Source organism: Coregonus clupeaformis, chromosome 11, assembly GCF_020615455.1.
Source record: "Coregonus clupeaformis isolate EN_2021a chromosome 11, ASM2061545v1, whole genome shotgun sequence".
Taxonomy (NCBI): domain Eukaryota; kingdom Metazoa; phylum Chordata; class Actinopteri; order Salmoniformes; family Salmonidae; genus Coregonus; species Coregonus clupeaformis.
Window position 1 is genome coordinate 29,363,320 of NC_059202.1, and position 15,809 is coordinate 29,379,128.

General features: G+C 42.1%; 1 protein-coding gene across 5 annotated transcripts in view; it reads right to left on the reverse strand.

Moving 5' to 3' along the window:
• LOC121576747 (A-kinase anchor protein 13) overlaps positions 1-15,809 on the reverse strand; it is a 167,643-nt gene that overhangs the window by 26,661 nt on the left and 125,173 nt on the right. For all 5 annotated transcript variants that reach the window (XM_041890158.2, XM_041890154.2, XM_041890157.2 and 2 more), the window contains exons 9-10: positions 9,023-9,110; positions 7,094-7,209 (exon numbers count right to left, since the gene is read on the reverse strand). In XM_041890158.2, coding sequence (XP_041746092.1) covers positions 7,094-7,209; positions 9,023-9,110 — 204 coding nt within the window. The remainder of the gene's footprint in view (positions 1-7,093; positions 7,210-9,022; positions 9,111-15,809) is intronic.

Consider the following 15,809-nt stretch of genomic DNA (forward strand, 5'->3'; position numbering starts at 1 on the left):
GGGTAAGGAGCATTACGTTTTACACCAAAAACAAAGCTAAAAACATAAATTATGCTAAAGGGGTGAAAGCTAAATAAATCTGTAGCTATTGTCAAAGTAGTCCGTTTTGACTTAATGTCCTGTCTCGTATGCCTCCCAGGGCCCAGGCTTTTACTTCACACATGCCAGGCCAGTGAGGTTAGGCCTGATGATGACCGGTCTGAGCTGCCTTTAGTCTGAGCTTACTGTAGCCTTCAGTGTGGCGAGGAGAAAGGGCAAGGCAGTGAGAGAGAGACATGCTGCTGGGAGAGAGAGTTCTTTCCAGCCCTATAAAGGTTACAGAACAACAGAAACACACACACACCCTTTAGGGAGGCCAGCAGGCAGGCAGGCTGCAGATGATTTCCATTGGGACTGTGTCATTAGTTTTTACATTGTCCAGTAGTGCCAGCACTGGGCGTGCGGGCGGGTGGTGAGCTAACGGACTGCCACAGTGGCTCAGAGCATAATCATGCAGGCCCCTTTATGAGGACCAGGCCATGGAATATCAGCTTCCAGAACAAATGACTCACCCTTCCTGAGCTCATGCAGCAGAGCAGCAGTCAACCAGCTAACGCTGTCTACACAAACACACACCTACAGGCAAGGTTATTATAGTAAACGAAGACTGAAAATAAAATAAAAACTAAAATTTGAAAAACGATTTGGTAAACTTGAAAAAAGAAAACTATACTGAAACTATTCTATTTGACTGCAAAATTAACTACAATAAAATAAAAACCATCATAAATTATGTTGAGTTTTTTTCTTCTACACTTTGGGCAAAAATCTAAAGGGGTTTTTCAGCTTTTTTTTAAATGGGATTTTTGAGCTTCTGAATCTGGTGTGTAAATGCTGCCAGTAGATGCTGATGTTTCAAATAGGCTTAGCTTGTGCATCACTATCACTAGCTATCACTAGCTAACAGAGAAGAAATCTGAGGGCGAGCACGGAGCGTAACTGGGCCAAGCTAGAACATCTTGTGAAGTTGCTGGAGCCGTTCGCAATTCAACCCAACTAACTTCAAACTGACAGCCAGTCGCTGTCTGATGTGGTGACTTGCCTTGTCAACCTTGAGGCACACTTGCAGTCAACTACTGTTGCAAACAGTTGGCACAGGTACTCCTGAAGTCACTGCGTGAGCGCATGCATACTGAATCCCCTGGCAGTGAACTTCGATCCAACCCCTGCATTAACTTGCCTCATGGACCCAAGTGTGTCTCTGGCACTTCGCTCAACAGAGATGGAGCCACTGTTGAGGGACGCAAAGTATTTTGTACTTTAGCAAAACAGAAAGTACAGCCGTGGAGCAGCAGGACCCCAGGAAGATGCCAGCACGATGAATCCAGCAAGCATCTCAACCACAGTGCTTCAGAAATATAGCTTCCTTGCATTGAAGATTGTGTCTGAGGTCACTGTCCAGCTGGAGGGTCAACCTGGCAGGGCATTAAGTGCGATCTGCTGAAATACCTGGAAGAGGTAAAGGGGGGCATGTTGACAGAGTCACCTCTCCAGGTCTGGCAGGCAAGGATGGCTGTTTATCAAAGCTGTGCTCTGTGGCACTGGATCTTGTTTCTACCCCTGCAGTGTTCGTGGAGAGAGTATTCTCTGTTTGTGGACAACTGTCATCAGGCTTGATAAACCAAACAACCATCTTTCTGGAAATCAGAATCTTCTTGAAGACAAACCAGAAAATCTTGCTTGTTTGAACAGAGAAACACACACACAGGCTGGCTGTGAACTAATAGATTTGTGAAGAAGTGTTGTATTGCTTATGTTTTTGCTGTTGTTGCAGCTGTTATTATTAACTCTATTTGAAGGGGTTAGTCAGTGATACGCTTAATATTACATAAACATAACATGTCAAATGTGCCATGACTTCATTTGTTGTTTTTTCCCCATCTCTTTCTGTCAGATAAAGGTAAAGGTACTTGATTATTATTCTACTACTAAAGTTAAAAAAGCATTGGATTTGTGTAAACATGGGCAAGAGAGTTTCCATCCACCATATTTCTTGCACCAGTCTAGGCGCTTATCCTTTACATCAGTCACAGATTTATAATTTAAACCAAACCTATGTCCTGGCCATGGAGTTGTATGGAGTCCTCCAGTGGCCAAAAGCCTGTGTTAGCATGGGCAGCGCCATTGAGGACTTTCGCCATTTTGATTTAGTCAACTTTGTTGGCTGATCCCTCTTGATGACCCAGTTGGAATGACCTGATGACCCGGTTGGAGTTGTGGCAGGAGGGATCAGCCAATGAATTTTACTTGTGAAGAAGAACATTTACTATTTCAAGATGAAGATGGTGTCAATGGCAATGCCCAGGCGCTCACAGATGCCATCATGACAGAGATACAGAGATGTTATGTTTATCCAAGTCTATGGTCCCTCAGTGGCAAGAAGTGACATCCCCCCCAAAAAAACTGTAGGCCTACAACACATAAATGGCTCATAGCCTCCCACGCATAGGCTACTTTCTGTCCCTAACACTAAAACAGAAACGAAATAATAAAACAAAATATAAATGTTTTTATAAAATAATAACTAGTAAATCAAGTCTGAAAACTAAACAAACTAAAATGTATTTCAAATAAAATCTAAAAACTAACATTAAATCACATTTAATAACCACTAAAATAACCTTGACTACAGGACTCACATGCAGTCACGCACACACACAAAGACACAGTTCAAAACATAGCTAAAATAAATTGATTTGGAGGATCGTTTTAAAGGGCCTTTGAGTAATGAAAGTTTAATGTAACAGGTCCTTTTTTGGTCATTGACTGGCTGTGTCTGTCCAAAGTGCTGAGTTCACTCGAACATTCAAAATCTATTGCATAATGACAGACCTCAACACCAGAGGCGGAGAGGCAGAGACTGGTCTGGGAGTAGTTAGAGGGGAGTTAGAGTGCCTTCAGAAAGTTCACACCCCTTGACCTCTTCACATTTTGTTGTGTTACAGCCTGAATTTAAAATGGATTAAATTTAGATGTTGTGTCACTGGCCTACACACAATACCCCATAATGTTAAAGTGGAATAATTTTTTTTGAAATGCTAATTATTATTACTTTTTTAAATTTATGTCTTGAGTCAATAAGTATTCAACCCCTTTGTTATCGTAAGCCTAAATAAGTTCAGTAGTAAAACTTTGCCTAACATGTCACATAATAAGTTGCATGAACTCACTCTGTGTGCAATAATAGTGTTTAACCCCTTAGAGTGGATTGATGCACCGGTGCGGTGCGTCAATCTAAATTACATAGCAAAAACATCCCCATCAAAATCTGTCAGTTTACGTTTTATTATTGGATGTGTCTCAATACACTGCATCCGCCAGTGTCACACTTCTGCATCTGCAGTGAAAGGTGGCAGAGCTAGAGCGGTGTTTGTCAGACCATGAGACAACCCGAAAATAGGTATTCTCACGAAAACGTCTGTAGCGTTCGAACGGTTTGACCTACACCATTTTTTTCTCTACAACCCCCACAAGTGTCAGAAGACTCGTCTGAAGTCAGTACCGTCGATGTGCCAACTTCTGTTTGGTAGCGTCCGAACTGTTTGGGCTACAAACTAATGGGACCCCATTGTGGAAAGGGGAGATTCTCATTAACACGATGGTGTTCTCCGTTTTGCTCTATGACCCCTACAACTGTCACAGGACTTGACTGAAGGTAACCGGTACCAGTTTTAAAAAACTGATGGAAGCATGAAGGTAGTTTTGTGACTACCCAAAAAAAGGGGATAAATATACTACCAGTCAAAAGTTTTAGAACATCTACTCATTCAAGGGTTTTTCTTAATTTTTACTATTTTCTACATTGTAGAATAGTGAAGAAGTCAAAACTATGACATCACACATATAGAATCATGTAGTAACCAAAAAAGTGTTAAACAAATCAAAATATATTTTATATTTGAGATTCTTCAAATAGCCACCCTTTGCCTAGATGACAGCTTTGTACACTCTTGGCATTCTCTCAACCAGCTTCATGAGGTAGTCACCTGGAATGCATTTCAATAAACCGGTAGTGTATATGTAAAAAAACGAATCTATATTATATATCTATATTTCCTGAGTTGTTTTTATATCTCCTAGATTTAGGACAGACACTTATTATTTATTCTTTGTCCTTTTAGCCATTTATGGATGTGTTATTCAATGTGTTTCTATGGGCTTTAGTAGTAAAGGCCAAAATCAATATTATACAGTGGGGAAAAAAAGTATTTAGTCAGCCACCAATTGTGCAAGTTCTCCCACTTAAAAAGATGAGAGAGGCCTGTAATTTTCATCATAGGTACACGTCAACTATGACAGACAAATTGAGAAAAAGATTTCCAGAAAATCACATTGTAGGATTTTTTATGAATTTATTTGCAAATTATGGTGGAAAATAAGTATTTGGTCACCTACAAACAAGCAATATTTCTGGCTCTCACAGACCTGTAACTTCTTCTTTAAGAGGCTCCTCTGTCCTCCACTCGTTACCTGTATTAATGGCACCTGTTTGAACTTGTTATCAGTATAAAAGACACCTGTCCACAACCTCAAACAGTCACACTCCAAACTCCACTATGGCCAAGACCAAAGAGCTGTCAAAGGACACCAGAAACAAAATTGTAGACCTGCACCAGGCTGGGAAGACTGAATCTGCAATAGGTAAGCAGCTTGGTTTGAAGAAATCAACTGTGGGAGCAATTATTAGGAAATGGAAGACATACAAGACCACTGATAATCTCCATCGATCTGGGGCTCCACGCAAGATCTCACCCCGTGGGGTCAAAATGATCACAAGAACGGTGAGCAAAAATCCCAGAACCACACGGGGGGACGTAGTGAATGACCTGCAGAGAGCTGGGACCAAAGTAACAAAGCCTACCATCAGTAACACACTACGCCGCCAGGGACTCAAATCCTGCAGTCCAAGACGTGTCCCCCTGCTTAAGCCAGTACATGTCCAGGCCCGTCTGAAGTTTGCTAGAGTGCATTTGGATGATCCAGAAGAGGATTGGGAGAATGTCATATGGTCAGATGAAACCAAAATATAACTTTTTGGTAAAAACTCAACTCGTCGTGTTTGGAGGACAAAGAATGCTGAGTTGCATCCAAAGAACACCATACCTACTGTGAAGCATGGGGGTGGAAACATCATGCTTTGGGGGTGTTTTTCTGCAAATGGACCAGGACGACTGATCCGTGTAAAGGAAAGAATGAATGGGGCCATGTATCGTGAGATTTTGAGGGAAAACCTCCTTCCATCAGCAAGGGCATTGAAGATGAAACGTGGCTGGGTCTTTCAGCATGACAATGATCCCAAACACACCGCCCGGGCAACGAAGGAGTGGCTTCGTAAGAAGCATTTCAAGGTCCTGGAGTGGCCTAGCCAGTCTCCAGATCTCAACCCCATAGAAAATCTTTGGAGGGAGTTGAAAGTCCGTGTTGCCCAGCGACAGCCCCAAAACATCACTGCTCTAGAGGAGATCTGCATGGAGGAATGGGCCAAAATACCAGCAACAGTGTGTGAAAACCTTGTGAAGACTTACAGAAAACGTTTAACCTGTGTCATTGCCAACAAAGGGTATATAACAAAGTATTGAGAAACTTTTGTTATTGACCAAATACTTATTTTCCACCATAATTTGCAAATAAATTCATTAAAAATCCTACAATGTGATTTTCTGGAAAAAAAAATCTCATTTTGTCTGTCATAGTTGACGTGTACCTATGATGAAAATTACAGGCCTCTCTCATCTTTTTAAGTGGGAGAACTTGCACAATTGGTGGCTGACTAAATACTTTTTTCCCCCACTGTATCCCCCCCCAAAAAAATGTATACCTAAAGGTGTCCTAAAATTCTAAATCAAATAGCTAAATGATCCATAGTATGACCATCTTAAAACAATTCAATATCAGCTTAGCATAAGGCAAAATCCCCCCAAAAAGTATACTTGTACAATCCAGGTGTGCAAAGCTCTTAAAGACATTTTACATTTTAGTCATTTAGCAGACGCTCTTATCCAGAGCGACTTACAGTTAGTGAGTGCATACATTTTCATACTGCCCCCCCCCGTGGGAAACGAACCCACAACCCTGGCATGGCAAGTGCCATGCTCTACCAACTGAGATACACGGGACATACCCTGAAAGACTTACAGCTGTAATCGCTGCCAAAGTTGATTCTAACATGTATCGACTCAGGGGTATGAATATTTACGTAAATTAGATATTTCAATAAATTAGCAGACATTTCTAAAAACATGTTTCCATTATGGGGTATTGTGTGCAGATGGGTGAGATTTTGCATTTTTTAATCCATTTTGAATTCAGGCTGTAACAACAAAATGTGGAATAAGTCAAGGGGAATTGATACTTTCTGAAGGCACTGTATTGTATGTAGTTACTCTAGAAGAAAACATATGTTGATGTTTCTTACATTTGACTATTGATGAACTTACTTTTTTTTTTTTTTTACATAAACATATAAAAACACAGCCAAATGAAATGAAAAAATGGAACCTAGAGAGTGAGCTGAAGTTACAGTAAGGAGATGCCTGGAGAAGAGAGGACCTCACGAGGGCAGAGAAACCAAAGCCTTTGAAGCCAAGGCTGTAGTGTGAAATGGCATTGGAGTGCCATTATGCCTCAGCCACCCTCCAAGTGTGTGTAAATGTTGAAAAAAGGTTGGGGGGCAGGGCAGGGGAGGAAGGGCGGTAAAGAGCGAGCGAGGGGGATGAGGTCATAATGAGTTTGCTGGCCCGGGAAAGAGTGCTCATGGGAGCCTGCTGATGTCACATGGAACAGGGAAGCTGACCAGTCTGCTGTGGTCTGGAGGTGGGGGCCAGAGGCCAAAACATACACTAACGAACAGAGGTGCTGGGAATTATATGGAACTATATCACCAGAAACATACAACATAAAGTGATAGACCATGTTGTTGGTTTTATAGGAGAACTGACTTATAATATACTCGTATGCTATCATGTCATAGCCACTCAAGACACAGGCTTAATCTTCTTCTTCGACGGTGTTGTAACTATAAAGGGAGTGTCTCGGTTCAGTGTGCTGATCTCACCTTTCTGAAGATACTGTCCTCTCCCAGACTGTCCACATCACTGACTGAGTCCTGCAGGGCACCAGTGGTCGACACAGAGCCTCCAACACTCTCAGAGCATGGGGATACTTGGAATTCTGGGAAAGAGACAATTGGTATTAAGATTAGTGTCAGATATTTGCCATGGCAATGCAGTACATATCAACAGGCTTTAAAATACAATCCGATTTTTCAATATCAAAACGCAACAGAAAGACTGATCATCAAGGTCACAACATACATTTTCTAATAGAATTGTGCCAGATACACCACTTTGATCACAACACAGTCAAATGATTAGTAAGAAAAATGTGCTGCAAAACATCATTGCATCGCTAGTTGCAATCCTTTTGGGCAGGATGTTGACGTCAGTTAATAAAAAAGATTAGCTTTTTTTTTTTGTCAGGAAGGATGTTATTCTATATGAGTATACTGTATGAGTGGGTTGTTGTTTTGTCATTGTTTGGCCCAGCAACCAGTGGAACAGTGGAAGTGAAAGTTGCCTTAAGCGAAGGGAAGAGCATATTAGAAACACAAGATACAGAGATGCAGAGATATTTTTAAGCTATGATGACAACTGATCTCTGCACAGATGTGAACAGTAGTCTAAATCATATGAAATATGAGCTACATAAGCTATCTTCTTCAAACATCAAAGGTAGTAGAGGTAGGGTAGCCTTGTTCCTGAGCTGCACAATGTGCTGCATGCCTGGCCTGCCAACCAAATGGGGTGCATTGATATCGAAGGGACACATGGTACAGTAGGGATACGATTAAAAGAAAGCAGTGCCATGCCATACCCATCATATCTGCATCAATGACCTTACCATTTCAGGGCTCCAGACTGCGACTATTTAGTTGCATTTTGCGACCCTTTGACTTGACTGTGCAAGTTAAAATCTTAATTGGTGACATTCGTGTGAGCTGCACATTCTATCTACATGGTCAACTTACTCAAAAAGTCTTATTTTTTTAGGAAGCTAAAACCATGATTTGGTCAAAAAGTTGAAACTTTATCCTCATGTTTCCTGTAAAGAAAATGTCTGCCTGCCTATGTACCTGTTTCACTGGGGCCTGCTGCAGTGTGGAGCAAACAACTCTCTCTCATTTCCCAGGATTTTTTTCCCTCCAGGATAACAAAACAATAAAGTGTTCTGATTGTATAACATTTGTTTTATCCAATTGCGAGGAAACCACTGCTATCATAGTTCTTAGCTTTCTGTAGGTATCATTTTTATTCCTCAACTAAATGTTGAGCTCAATAGAAACTATTCTACAACGGAGATACTTGATATGGCTTTGAGATATGAGCGCGCAAAATGGCCATTGCGATTCCATAGGCCTCATTGGGCAGCATAGGCTACAACGAAATGAGCAAATGACTTGCATGAACGTGTTTTTGTTTAAGCATTTTAGTTCATTTGACATTTGGCAATGTGAACACAACTGGACCAAATGAAAAAAATACAACGTAACAAATAATCAAACTGATTCGAACTATAGCTCAGAACTGTGTGTGAAAATGCCCTAAGCCTCTCTCTCTCCTCCTACAAAGCGCTGCTCTCTCCTCTACAGTACATCTTAATCCTCTGAAATCAAGTTACAACCTGGCCTTTCCAACTGAGATCCTCCAGCAATCAAATTACATTCTGGCAAGTGCTCTTCCATGATCCAAGCAAGGACCGCCGGAACTCTGACAACCCTCCTAATCTTCATTTCTGCTCCTTTCTATCTTAGTGACTACCTGACAGAAATAAACTCAACACTGGCAATGCCATGCCTGGAAATGGTCAATACAAATTCTCCTGACAAGCTGCCTGGAAGACACAGAGTTCCTTTGACTAACAGATATGTATGTAAGTTCTGTTATCCTCATCTACAGTACGGCATCATATTTTGACTCGTTCTTACCTGTGCATTCTGGGATGGTGGTCTTCACCTGTAGTGTGGGATCTGTGCAGGGCTGGACAGGGTAGAATGTCTCCTTCTCTCTGTGGATCTGGAAACAGAAGACATTTGGGATCAACAAGACTGAACTTATACAACAGATGTCTTCAGCAATATACAGGGAAAATATATTTAGTTTTTGAGAGACAAAACCACTACTGCATATTTACCAACCGCCTGTTTCTCCAAATTTTCTATTTTCATAAACCCCAAGAATCTGAGAATAATTCCCAGTATTCTCAACCATATTGTCTTGGCTGGTTGGTGTTTTCTATGAACAGTCAGACAGACTCACAGTCGTGTTAGTCTCAGGACATTAATATTGATGGCCTCTACTTTGGAAGACCCCATTTTCCCTACCACAGAGCCCAGCCTTCCTAGGGGAGGGAGAATAAATACATTCCTGGAGGTATAGAGAATCTAATCACGTGAATGAAAGACCACAAACAGTGGGACTGTGCCTTGATTTGACTTGCCAGGCCCACATCTGGCCTATCCCATGGGCCCAGGTCTGCTACAGGCAGCAGGCTCTCTGTCTGGAACAGCCTGGGCTGAGCTGAGACTGCTGCTCACCACACATGCTGCTGGGAATTTGGACTGGGAGTCAGAGAGGAATTCTGCCCACATGTAAACATGAGGCCTGATTGACATTCAGCTGACAGCTGCTAGCAGTCTGAGGTGCTGGGTCAAGCAGGAGTTAAGGATGATCAGTGTTCACTGTTCAGGTGGCAGTAAGAGCAGAATGGAAGAGGAAGAACATAAACAAACCCTCAGATTCATACAGAGAGTGATGACAAATTTAACAGAGATAGACTATTACTTTTTCTAGTAGATGCCCTTATTAAAACCCAAATACATTAGTTGAAGATTTCAAGAGTTACAATATAATGACTACAATAATTACACTTTATTGAGAGAGGAGATTCATACCGCTCAGCCTCAGTCCCCCATCATACATCATCAGCCCCAAACATCACACCCACTTGCAGACCACTCATCATGTGACTCCAGGTCGCCAACTACAGAGCCAATCCTCCCACGCCATGTTCATGTACTGTACGTCTGTTTGTAATAAGTGTGTGTGTGTGCATGGCTGTGTGCTTTTACTATCCTTGTGGGGACCAGAAGTCCTCACAAGGATAGTAAAACACTGGGACACATTTCATCGGTCCCCACAAGAAAAAAGGCTATTTTAGGCTTAGGGGTTAGGTTTAGGGTTAGGGTTAGAATTAGTGTTAGGGAAAATAGGATTTTGAATGGGAATTAATTGTTTGGTCCACACAAGGATAGTAAAACAAAACGTGTGTGTGTGTTTACATGAGCGTATATGCGAATGCACTCGTGCATGCAAGTGTGACTGCATGTGTGTGTATCTGCTTATGTTTATATGTGTTTATCCAGGACATTCTCCACTCACACACATAGGGGTTGCTGATTACAGGGCCTTATTGTTCCGCCCCTGATCAGCTGCTGCTGCTCAGACCCAGGCCAGGGGGACAATACGGACACGTGACCTGGAGATACTATCCTCTCAGACCACACAATGGCTTTATCACACGACACGACCCACGGTAAGATAGACGACCCATGACCCCATCTCAACATGCTTTTATCAATTACAGACAACCCACGTCAGGACCTCATCAAGGTTTATCTCACATAGACAACCCACATGGGGAACTCATCAAGGTTCATCTCACATTGACAACCCACGGATGCATCTCAACATGCTTCTACAGTATCACACCAGACGACCCACATTCGGACATAAGCATAGTTTATCACGAAAACAGAGGACACATTAGGACCTTTCTATCCCTTTATCACCTGTAGATGACCCTATGGAGACCTTACCAGGATCCTATCACATAAGGCAACCCCACTTTGACCAGACCAGCCCCACTATGCAACACCCTTTATCCAACCAGACTCTAAGACTTAAAGGTCCTGACTGAATCAATGACTATGGTCCCATCAGCCCCAGTTGAGTTTGTGACAGCCCCCTGGGCCCCTGACTGTGTGCCCAGTCCTCATCAAACACAGGACTCTGACACCGGACACAGTTCATTGACAAACTGCTGGACACATAGCTGGGTTCCATTCTGATGCCATGTTGTGTAGTAATAAATTGTGATGTTAATGGTTCTAGCAGACTCTGGGTTGGTAGGACACACAACCTGATCTACAGTCAGTCAAATCCTATGTGACATCTTGGCTAAATCTCCTTCTGAAGACCTTGACTCTGACTCTCTGAACTCAACCACACAGAGCCACAGTAATCAAGAAATATGCAATACATAACACACAAACCTCACAGAGGTAGGTCTATATTACTATACAGTACATTCTAAAAAAGGGCAGACTTGTAAAAAATGATCAGCTATCTGGACTTCCAGTGAAGAGTTCACTGTCTATTTGGTTTCCACCACTAAGGAGAGAAAAGTCAAGAAGGTCAGGATCTTTTTGTTAAAGAGGAAATACATCAGTCATTCAGTAATCTGTCTGGACTAAACAGTCCTTAAGGGCCAGAGACTGAAACAGACAGTACAAATGGAACTATTAAGAAACACTGAACAAAGGAACCATTGGCTACTATGATTTATGGTCCAACAATTAAGTTATGAAGCCATTCCACTGCTTTCTTTCGCAACACAAACAAGTGCACTGACGTTCATTACTAATGACAACTTACTTGATGACAGAACCGATTGAGTCAGGTAAAAGTCAATTATATTTAAAAGCATGAAACTCAATAAAGTCTATATGTATTTTTGTTATGTGTACGAGAGAGAGAGACAGAGAGAGAGAGAGAGAGAGAGAGAGAGAGAGAGAGAGAGAGAGAGAGAGAGAGAGAGAGAGAGAGAGAGAGAGAGAGAGAGAGAGAGAGTGGGAGAGAGAACAAAGTCTGTGTACATTGCTCTTCTCTGTAGTGGGAATGTCAAAACGTGGATTTCCTCATGCTTGTGATTAAATGTCTTTCCCCAACTAGTGGGATGTGGGGGAGGGGGTTTCTATACCAGGGGCTCTGCACAGTCAAAGTAGCTAGTGGACAATGCACAAGGCCTAATTGATGGGCCTGCCTACAGCCCAGTCCATCACTGAGCAGCCTCTGTGTGCCCTGCAACGCTGGGCGGAGGGGGAACACTGCACTCTTATCCTCCAGAAGCCCAGGGTCCAGGCCCCACAGCAGACACACACACAAGACACACATATGCAACATACAATATAGAACATGTGAGACATTGACACAGTTCTTATTGTATACAATGCATGCAGGTACAGACACATTTCCATTCTTATACAACAATGGAAAATAGTTAATTTTTGTTATATTCTATACAAAAATTGCATGCATTTACACAGTATTTCAGGCCATAACCCAGTCTCCTGTGCTGTCTGAAGAAAGTACATGATCAGCTAAAAATTGATAAAGGTGGGTGGAGAAGGAGGCTCAATGTTCAGAAGTGTCCCTGATGGAATATAAACCAAATATAGTGTATGGCAGACAGAGAGACTTGCCATTTCCACAGTGACAGCCAATGGCTGGCATGACACAGAGGCACAGCAAGGGAGAGGAATGTCCTAGGAGAGAACTACATTAAAGTGCTTTGTTACAGTACTTACAGAAACAACAGGACAGAAACAACAACACCACCAAGCTTAGTTTAGGCCCATACGATCAATACATGCCCTTGGAATAGATTTATAAATTGTTTTTATTGAACTTTTATTTATTCAGGGTAACCCATTGACACCAGGGTCTCATTTACAATGGTGCCCTGAGGGCAACAATACAACAAATACAAATTGATCAATAAAAATAAACTGCAAATTCCAGAATCAACACTACAGCTTCAAACACCACAAATACAATTGTTTACAGTTGCAATTCTCATTAAATTAATTCAACATTAAAGTCCTAAACTGCCCTAGAGGCACCAGAGTCAAGATGAGTTTTGTAGGCTATTCCAAAAATTTACCTAGATCGGTATTCACTAATGGAACATCGAGAGTTAACCATCCCTGTGAATGGGTTTGGTGTCTCAAATATTTTTATTTGAACAGTGAAGTGAGGTAGGTCGGAAGCTTGTCTACTAGAGCTTTGTAAACAAAAAGGAAGTAATGAAGTGATCTACGGGACTTTAGTGAGGACCAGACAACCTTTTGATACAGGATGCAGTGATGAGTATTAAAACTGTCACCTGTGATAAAGCGAAGGGCGCTATGGTAGACGGCATCCAATGGTTTGAAGGCGTTTTTCTAAATCAGAGGCATAGTTAACAGAGTCGGGGGAATAAATTATTTCAAACAAGATTTCTCCCAGGAGTGGGACTAGCAAGGAGTAGCAAGGAGCTTTACCGCTGGCACGAGTTCACTTGGCCATCGCCCTTCACCGCACACATCACCACACCACACCAAAGGACTTCACAGGACAGTTTCTCACAGTCTGAGAGAGTACCAAAGCTAAGGAAGAAGATATCTGATCTGACCACCACCACCACTTTTAGGGGAAGTCGTAAGCCAGATGCAATAAATAAGGTATAGGGGCCATCTTGTCTCTTCCTTTTGAAATCAAACACACACTTAATATACAGTCCTTCAGACAGTAGTTATATCCCTTGACTAGTCCACATTTTGTTGTGTTAAATTGTTTTTTTTCCCCTCACCCATCTACACACAATACCCCATAATGACTAAGTGAAAACATGTTTTTAGACATTACATTTTTTTTATTGAAAATTAAATACAGAAGTATGTAAATTAGATAAGTATTCACTCCCCTGGGTCAATAAATGTTAGAATCACATTTGGCAGCGATTACAGCAGTGAGTCTTTCTGGATAAGTCTCTAAGAGCATTGTGCACACCTGGATTGTATAATATCTCAACATTATTCCCAAAAAAGTTATTAAAGCTCTGTCAAGTTGGTTGTTGATCATTGCTAGATACCCATTTTCAAGTCTTGCCATAGATTTTCAAGTCAAAACTGTAACTAGGCCACTTAGGAATATTCAATGTCATCTTGGTAAGCAACTCCAGTGTATATTTGGCCATGTGTTTTAGGTTATTCTCCTGCTGAAAGGTGAATTTGTCTCCCAGTGTCTGTTGGAAAGCAGACTGAGCCAGGTTTTCCTCTAGGATTTTGCCTGTGCTTAGCTCTATTCCGTTTATTTTTATCCTAAAAAACTCCCTAGTCCTTGCCGATGACAAGCATACCCATAACATGATGCAGCCACCACCATGCTTGGAGTGGTACTCAGTGATGTGTTCTGTTGGATTTTCCCCCAAATAATTACTTTGTATTCAGGACATAAAGTTCCTTTCTTTGACACATTTTTTGCAATTTTACTTTAGTGCCTTATTGCAAACAGGAATCATGTTTTGGAATAATTGTATTCTGTACTGCCTTCCTTCTTCTCACTCAGTCATTACGGTTAGTATTGTGGAGTAACTACAATGTTGTTGATCCATCTTCAGTTTTCTCCTATCACAGCCATTAAACTCTGTAACTCCTTTAAAGTCACCATTGGCCTCATGGTGAAATCCCTGAGCAGTTTCCTTCCTCTTTGGCAACTAAGTTAGGAAGGACACCTGTATCTTTGTAGTGACTGGGGGTATTGACACACCATCCAAAGTGTAATTAATAACTTCACCATGCTCAAAGGGACATTCAATGTCTGTTTCTTGTGTATTTTTTTTACTCATCTACCAATAAGTGCCCTTCTTTGCGTGGCATTGGAAAACCTCCCTGGTCTTTGTGGTTGAATCTGTGTTTGAAATTCACTGCTTGACTGAGGGACCTTACAGATAATTGTATGTGTGGGGTACAGAGATGAAGTAACGTTAGACATTCAAAATTAGGAAAAAGTAACACAATAACAGTGTACTTACTTGGGCCTCTCTTCCCCTCTGTATTAAAGCCATCCACATTTTCATTTGACATTTTAGTGATATAGCAGACGCTCTTATCCAGAGCGACGTATAATTAGTGCATTCATCGTAGGATAGCTAGGTGAAACAACCACATATCACAGCTGTAGTAAGTACATTTTCCCTCAATAAAGTAGTTATCAGCAAAGTCAGTGCTAGTAGGAAAATATACATTTTGGTATTTATTTAAGATACTCTTTGAAAAGGTAGGGTTTCAGACATTTTCGGAAGATGGGCAGGGACTCCGCTGTCCTGACATTTGGGGGAAGCTGGTTCCACCATTGTGGTGCCTGGACAGAGAAGACTGGGCTGAGCGGGAGCTGCCCTCCCTTAGGGGTGGGACGGCCAAGAGACCAGATCTGGCAGAACGGAGTGCTCGGGTAGGTGTGTAGGGTTTGAGCATAGCCTGAAGGTAGGGAGGGGCAGTTCCCCTAGCTGCTCCGTAGGCAAGCACCATGATCTTGTAGTGGATGCGAGCAGTGGAGTGGGCGGAGGAGCGGGGTGACATGGGAGAACATAGGAAGGTTGAACACCAGGTGGGCATAAGTTGCAGGGGTTTTATGGCACAAGAAGGAAGCCCAGCCAACAGAGAGCTGCAGTAGTCTAGACGGGAGATGACAAGTGCCTGGATTAGGACCTGCACCGCTTCCTGTGTGAGGAAAGGTCGTACTCTACAGATGTTGCAGAGCAAGAAACCTGCAGGAGCATGAACCTGCACTGCCTCGATGTTTGCAGAGAACGACAGGGTGTTGTCCAGAATCATGCCAAGGTTCGTTGCACTCTGGCAGAGGGACACCATGGAGTTGACAACCGTGATGGAG